This window comes from Fragaria vesca, linkage group LG5 (genome assembly GCF_000184155.1).
Source record: "Fragaria vesca subsp. vesca linkage group LG5, FraVesHawaii_1.0, whole genome shotgun sequence".
NCBI lineage: Eukaryota > Viridiplantae > Streptophyta > Magnoliopsida > Rosales > Rosaceae > Fragaria > Fragaria vesca.
In genome coordinates, this window is record NC_020495.1 from 8703194 (window position 1) to 8711351 (window position 8158).

General features: G+C 37.2%; 1 protein-coding gene across 1 annotated transcript; it reads left to right on the top strand.

Moving 5' to 3' along the window:
* The first annotated feature begins 695 nt into the window (after nt 1-695).
* LOC101295713 (peroxisomal acyl-coenzyme A oxidase 1-like) lies at nt 696-5208 on the top strand. The gene is made up of 14 exons (XM_004299364.1): nt 696-1004; nt 1244-1352; nt 1450-1511; nt 1725-1934; nt 2152-2239; nt 2325-2487; nt 2616-2814; nt 2918-3115; nt 3265-3396; nt 3543-3663; nt 3869-3979; nt 4258-4327; nt 4542-4725; nt 4812-5208. The coding sequence occupies exons 1-14, from the start codon at nt 867-869 to the stop codon at nt 5019-5021; spliced, it is 1995 nt and encodes a 664-aa protein (XP_004299412.1). The 5' UTR covers nt 696-866; the 3' UTR covers nt 5022-5208.
* Nucleotides 5209-8158: the final 2950 nt, after the last annotated feature.

Genomic DNA, 8158 nt, shown 5'->3' on the forward strand with positions numbered 1-8158 from the left:
TTCGACAAGATACATATAGAGAAGGTTGTATATATATAGATATATAGTATTTTTTATACCATTATATATGGTAACATTCATTACGGGACATTTCTAATATTTTTTTTTATTGAAGACTCTTATAACTTAAGTTTTTCAAATATTTTAAAAGTACAGATCGCTATAAGTATTGGTCAAGCATAAACCATCAGGTAAGGAACTCTTCAGCCCAAGTTCGATTCATGCTAGTTGAAATGTACTATTCAAAATATCGAGCTCACAAACTCCCACTAACGAATAAGAGACTATGTTAGTACTAGGCTATAGCTTACGTGTCACCGTCCGCTTATTTTAATATGGTTTATATCATATGAAATTCATCACTCTTAATTTGACAATTAACTAGATCTCGGACACCGAAAGACGACCTATGAAATTCATGTGTTTGACTGTTGACCATGGTAAGAGGGCAGCAAATGTTCAAATAGAAATGACCATTTAAAAACAAAATATACATTTTTCTCAGAGAAATGTCAAGAGATATTCTTTTGATTTTTTAGACGCATTTACCACGTGCAAAAGGGAGAAAGACAAATACTTTCAAAAAAAGAAAAAGGGAGAAAAACAAATAAACAAAAAAGTAGTCAAAAATCCAAAAATCCCAAAACATGAACATTGGGAAACACAAAGCCAAATGGTCTCAGCTTATCTATCTATATACATGATCCAGTAGACCTCCTTATAGAAACCATTATTATAAATACTGTGATCCTTCACCCACACCTTCCCTATTTATTATTCACCTCAACTCTTTCTTACAAAACCACAGAGTTCTTGTGTCCTTTGTCAATTCTTAGTCTGTGGTTTTTCTTTTCTGGTGAACAAGAATGGAGGGTGTGGATCATTTGGCTCACGAAAGGAGCAAGGCCCAGTTCGATGTTGACCACATGAAGGTCGTCTGGGCCGGCTCCCGCCACACCCTGGAGGTCTCCGATCGGATTGCTCGCCTCGTCGCCTCCGATCCGGTAATTTTTTTTTCTCATTATTTTCACAGTTTTGGATTAAAGATTCAGTCTTTTAGTTCTTAGCTCAAATGGGTCCAACCGAAGCTTTCGTTTTTGTGATTCTACTGCTTAAAGATTGTAGCTTTATGATGAGTTTGGAATTGGGGAATCTCTGAAGTGCTAAAATGCTAATGCAATTGTGAATTTAGGTTCTCTTTTGATTTTTTGGTAATGATTTTTTTTTGTGGTTGTGTTATTAGGTGTTTAAAAAGGATGATAGGACTAGGCTAAGTAGGAAGGACTTGTTTAAAGACACTCTGAGAAAAGCAGCTCATGTCTGGAAGCGGATCACCGAGCTTAAACTTACTGGTAGGTGTCGCAATGTTTTACGGATTGATTGTTGTTTAGTTTGTTTATTGTTTTCGTCGTGGTTGACCGGTTCTGAGTATGCTGCTGTCAATTGCAGAAGAAGAGGCATCCAAGTTGAGGTTTTATGTCGATCAACCTGCATATATGGATCTTCACTGGGTAAGCTCGGTTTTATATTTGGTCGTAGTGTATTCTAGTTTGCTGCATTGTCATGTCTTCAAGACATTGTCTTGTATGTGTTGATCGCTTTTTTTCTTAGAGTTAGTGTGTTTCTTGTATGGTAAGCTTTGTGCAGATTCTTCTAGGATTTAGTAGTTTAGAAATTAGGATGTATAGATTGTAGTTGTCTGAAGAAGCTGAGTTTCTCTTCAGGGAATGTTTATTCCTTTTATTAAAGGATCAGGTACTGAGGAGCAGCAAAAGAAATGGCTGCCATTGGCATACAAGATGCAAATTATTGGTTGCTATGCACAGACTGAACTTGGCCATGGCTCCAATGTCCAAGGGCTTGAGACCACTGCAAATTTTGATCCAAAGACAGACGAGTTTGTTATTCATAGCCCTACGCTAACCTCAAGCAAAGTAAGCAATTTTGATAATATTGTTTTTCTACTATTTTATTTCTTGTGTTCTTAGTGATGCTTATCGATAATAACAAACTTGTGGCAGGGAGTTGTCCTTGATTACTTTTTGCATTTTGTCTAGACATCTCAACCATGATGTGGCATTCTGTTTTATTCTCCATGGTCACAATATCTAAATTAGGTTGTTGATGCTTTTCCTTCGTTGTTGTGAGTAGTGGTGGCCTGGTGGTTTGGGAAAAGTTTCAACTCACGCTGTTGTTTTTGCCCGTCTTATTACTGATGGTCAAGACCATGGAGTGAATGGTAATCACTAAGCAAACAATTTTTGCAAGTTCTAATATAAAGTGAATGACTAATGGTTTAACTGTGAAAATATACTCACTTTTAGGTTTCATCGTCCAACTTCGGAGCTTGGATGATCACTTGCCACTTCCAGGCGTAACTGTTGGTGATATCGGAATGAAATTTGGAAGTGGAGCATACAACTCCATGGACAATGGTGTCCTAAGATTTGATCATGTGCGCATCCCAAGGGACCACATGTTGATGAGGTATGTACTTCTCATTGAGTGTACAGATGGGATGCTTGTGCTGATGTATAAATTTTTTAGCTGCACATATAATTGGGAACTTGCATGGATAGATAAGATGGTTCTGATAATTCTTGTGAATGTGCCAGAGTCTCACAAGTTACACGAGAAGGAAAAGTTGTTCAGTCCAATGTTCCAAGACAACTACTTTATGGAACTATGGTTTTTGTTCGCCAAACAATTGTGGCTGATGCTTCCTCTGCATTGTCGCGGGCAGTATGTATTGCTACTAGGTACAGTGCTGTTCGTCGACAGTTTGGTTCAAATGACGGTGGTGTTGAGACACAGGTATGGTCTAAGTTATCCTCTTCATAATTTAGAGATGCCAGTTTCTTTGTTTGTTCTGACTTCTGAACATGATGTATCCGGTGTTTTTGGTTCAATTTTTTAGGTGATTGATTACAAGACTCAACAAAGCAGACTATTCCCCCTGCTGGCTTCCGCCTATGCTTTCAGATTTGTTGGTGAGTGGTTGAAATGGCTATATACGGATGTAACACAAAAACTGCAAGCAAATGATTTTTCTACATTGCCTGAGGCTCATGCGTGCACTGCGGGTTTAAAGTCATTGACTACTTCTGCAACTGCTGTACGTGATTATTCCTGCCCTTGCCTCTCCTTTTTTCTTCTTTTTGGGAGGTCATTTGGTTCATAGGTGTGCACGCACGAGAAAGATAGCCCTTCCGATATCACTGAGTTTTTTTTGTTACTCAATATTTTCCTCTTTTCTTTTGGCAGGATGCCATTGAAGAATGCCGGAAATTATGTGGTGGTCATGGTTACCTTTCTAGCAGTGGGCTCCCTGAGTTGTTTGCTGTTTATATCCCGGCGTGTACATATGAAGGAGACAATATTGTTCTACTTCTACAGGTCTGTGGTTTGAAAATCCAAGATGTTACTTGTTTTTCACTAGACCCTTGTAGATTACTGCATGGAATTTGCCTTTGTTGAATCAGATTCAACGGATTCCATCAATATTTCTTTATTTGTATTAAACTGCTGAAAAATGTCTTCAGGTTGCAAGGTTTCTCATGAAGACTGTTTCTCAGCTACCGTCTGGTAAAAAACCCATTGGAACAACTTCCTACATGGGCCGCGCAGAACATTTGCTCCAATCTTGTTGTAATGTTCAGAAAGGTTCGATATTGTTAATTATCAAAGAGTTGTTGGTTTCCTTTTTCTATTTGTCAAATACGGGGTTAGTAAATTTTACAGTGTCAAAGGATAATTTGTGCTATATTAATATGCATACAGTATATACATACTGGTTAGCTATACCTTTTGAATACCTTGAAGAGTTCAACTACACGCTTTTATTGCTTACTATTGCAATTTCATGCAGCTGAGGATTGGTTGAAGCCTAGTGTAATACTGGAGGCTTTTGAAGCAAGGGCTATGAGAATGTCTGTTGCCTGTGCCAAAGACCTCAGCAAGTTCACAAATCCAGAAGAGGGTGGGTTTGAGTTCTTTTGGCTCGTTGTTTGCCTTTTTCTTTTATCATCACATATAATTTTAATGAGTAAATGAAGAATTTTCATCAAAGTATTCATAGAGAATACTTTTACAGGTAGTATCTTTCAATTTTTTCCCCTTGGTGAGGCATCAGTTAGGTGCTTCTATATATCCCTTCAACTATGTATTTAGAACTGTAAATTACTTTCCATTCATATTTCTTGAACTTATGCCATTACATTTGGAGTGTTTGATAATTTTCATGGTTCTCTACTTCAGGCTTTGCGGAACTCTCACCTAATTTGGTCGATGCAGCAGTTGCTCATTGCCAATTGATTGTTGTTTCAAAGTAAAGCTCATTCCTTTCTATCATGTTAATTCTATTTACAGTTTTGAAATTCAAATACTTCCTTGGGTTTTGACCTCCTCCCTGCATAAAGGTGTTCTTTATGAAGCTCTACTTGTTGGATGACTTAGGCACCACTGGGAGGAATTAAATTCTTAGAGACCTGTAATTCTATAAAAAAAAATTACCTTCTTAATAAGTTTCCCTTTCATGATAGGTTCATTGAGAAACTGCAACAAGACATACCCGGGAAGGGAGTGAAAGAACAATTGCAGATCCTCTGTAATGTATATGCTTTATTTCTTGTTCACAAACATCTGGGTGATTTCCTCTCCACTGGAAGTATCACAGCCAAACAAGGTTCACTCGCCAATGATCAGCTTAGATCTCTATATTCCCAGGTTTCCCTTCAGCATCTCTCTTGTAAGATCTACTTCATTATTTGAATGTTACTGTCATCTGATTATTGTGTCATTATTTATAATAGGTCCGCCCCAATGCCATTGCCCTTGTTGATGCATTTAACTACACTGACCACTACCTTAGCTCAATTCTTGGCCGATATGATGGTAATGTGTACCCGAAACTTTACGAGGAGGCGTGGAAAGATCCTTTGAATGACACGGTTGTGCCAGAGGGATATCATGAATACATCCAACCTTTGCTGAAGCAACAGCTCCGAAATTCAAGGCTATGATTATAAACAGGCTATTATGATTGTGTTGTTGCCAATAAAGCTAGCAGAGCTATTTGTTTCCCAAAAGAAATTATACTTATGCCAGGGAAAGACTTTCTTACATATTAGAATGAAAATTAAAAGAACTGGGATGTTGTAAAACGGTATATGGTAGATCGTTAATAAAGCTATTCATTGTTCATGGCCCCTTTATTCTGCAATTCTCACAAGGTTAGAATTAGAAAGGGCCGTTTTTACACTCAAGTCGAGATGGTGGTTTCAGTGGTTGTAAAAAGCCATGGCCCTGTGGTTCATGCTACAGGAGAATCGGTTTACCATCAACTTGCGGAAGTCGGTTCAAGCTTATGCACTATTTGCTTGGACTATAGGGATCTTGGTGATTCGGCATGATATGCAATATGAACGTGACTCATGGTTGAGGCTGAGACGTCCAACTCATTCCTCAGCCAACTCTTTGGCAGTTTGGCTGACACTAGATATTGACATTCGTATGTATCAATCTTCCAAGTTCCAACCAATTCGTCCAACTCTCTCTTAGTCCCATTCACATATGGATGTTTTGAATTTGAACGTGGAGTTTAATAATCTGAAGTAATACTTCATTTATATACATACCAATTTTAGAAAAAATTAGTCTAATTGAAAAATATCTAACAGTAGCAGTGTGTCCGTTCCAATTTTATTTGACGGACTACAATATTTTTCGAGATTATATTGTTCAACGAATAATTTGGTTGCACAATAGTGAAAAATAGCAAAAGGGCTTCTTAATTGGCTAAGAGTTTTTACAGAAACAAGAAAAAAATACGTGAACATCATCAATTTGGTAAATCACACCATGTCCTAGCAGTTATTGGAAACGTTGATCTTATAATATGGCTTAATTTTGAGAGTTACTATAGATAGGTATCTGAAAGATCAACATAAACATATACCGATCGATCGAACTAGAAGTAAACACAGAAGCAAAGCTAGAGGTACTGAGCTAGACCTGAAGATCGATCGTGCATGAAACTTACTCCATCCTGATGATATTAACTAGTTGAATCAGATGTGCCCGAGCTAGCCTGATACGAACTGTCAATCCTCATGTCTTTGTCTCTGCATATAATGCAAATGGTCCAGCCCCCTATCATCAGTTCCGAAAGTGTCTGAAATGCTGCAGCAGCTTGCTGTATTATTTCTTTGCGCGAGAGTACCATCTCAACCACCACTTCCTCAGCTGTCTCCCTCCCACCCTTCACCTCGCTAGCTTGTCACGCATATATATATATATGCATGTAATGTAAGCCACTAGCTACATGCTTAATTGAGCTCATTCCATACATGGACCATGCCAGCTGCAGCTGCTGCGAGCTCTATATATCTTCGATCCTTCGTTCTCCATCTTTATCTCACAGGAGATCAACCTGCAAGTCAACTCGCGATAGTGACTAAACCTTCAAGTTAATGGTTGCTTGACAAAATAATTTGCAGCCGAATCTTGCTTTAACCTGCAAGTTAATATTTTCTATAATGATAATTGATAAACATGTCTTAATTCCTTGATCTAGCTTCATCTCATGTTAATCATGTAGACCTACGTCCTGCCACTAGCTTGGTAAACTCACCTAATTAATCGCCGGATTGCCGGAACTGCAAGAAATTGATGGCTGTATGACAAAAACTAATCAACTTGCTGGCCAATGTTGTCGATCTTTTAACGATGTCTGATCTAGTAGAAACACGTTAGAATATCGTGTGTGGTTTACAACGGATCGAGCTGGCTTGCTTGCTTGCATATGTAGGTAAGTGCTTGGAGTTGATGATCTGAAATTATGAATTCAATTAAAAGGACCAATGTTGATCATGTTCGTGCGGTCTTGAAATCATCTTGTGGTCTTGATTCATCCTTGTTGAGTTAATTAGTATGATTGATTAAAAAAAGGTTTAGACTTCAAGTGTTCAAGTCTTCAGTTGGCCGGGGTGGGGAAAGTCGATTTTTACCTATACAGTAGTATTTCTTTCTGTCAGAGTTTATAGAAACTCAGAAAATGTGGGGTTTGTAGAATTGAGGGCCAGAGGCCTCAAGGTCGGTCTGTGAATTTGTTGCTCATCATGAGTTGAACGTTCTATCATGTTCAACGTCACATCAGTGCAACTGCTTGGTATTTATGGTTTCTGTAAACTACTGTTTACGTTTAGAGAAGTGAACAGAAGAGAATAGAAGAAAATAATAGTACGTACTATTTTATTCTACGCGTCCTGATGACTTGATGAGTTCTAATTCTCATTTTCGCATTGTAATCTGACCAAAATTCATTTTCAAACCACGATAAAGTCAGAAAATTATTCTATCACGACGTGCAAATAATATGTACAATCTTAGTCATTTATATATTGAGATCTTCTACATGTCTAATAAAATCATAAATCTTAATCATTTACATAATATCATGTATTTACACCCCGTACACATAAAGTCTTATGGTCCAACAAGTAGCATGTGAAATCCACTTTTCGATCACAAGATGTCAATCAGGTTGTGTCACATATGCAAAGTTTCACTCCACTAGCTTAAAAATCGTTAACAAACATACAAATTTTAGAATTAAATCAATAAATGAACTATTTTAAATCTGTCCCACTTGAATCATTTATGTTCGTGATGAAAAAATCGTTAAGTCCTTCAAACTTGTATTTATCATTATGAACACGAACAATTCAAATTAAGGATCAATTCTGTTCATCTATTTATTTGCATAATTGCATGCATCTAGCTAGTTTGTTTTTTTTTTTTTTTTTAATTAAAAAGGCTGTTGCGGTTGCCCTCAAGCAGTGGCGTAGCCATAACTCACACTTAGAAAGGTCAAGTTTATTAACTAAAAAGTTAAATTCATATTCAATTACTCTCTAATAATGACATAATTTTGTTAAAAAAAAAAAAAACACAAACAAATGACGCAAACTTAATTTTTGTTCTACATCAATTCTTAACAGAAGATATGTCTACCTATGAAAACAGAGTTTGTCAGTCAATCACTCAAATGTCGACCAAAACCAACCATAAAGATGACGAACAAGAATAAAAACTAAAACCACGGCAGCTATGTCGTTGGAGAGAAGGAGAAATATACTGGGTTTTTTTTTTTCTTAGA

Bases quoted from the DNA above. Each gene is read 5' to 3' on its own strand.
- LOC101295713 (XM_004299364.1), top strand. From the start codon at position 867: ATGGAGGGTGTGGATCATTTGGCTCACGAAAGGAGCAAGGCCCAGTTC. The intron at 2,488-2,615 runs GTATGTACTTCT...TGAATGTGCCAG, and splicing joins AGGGACCACATGTTGATGAG to AGTCTCACAAGTTACACGAG. The intron at 4,726-4,811 runs GTTTCCCTTCAG...TATTTATAATAG, and splicing joins TTAGATCTCTATATTCCCAG to GTCCGCCCCAATGCCATTGC.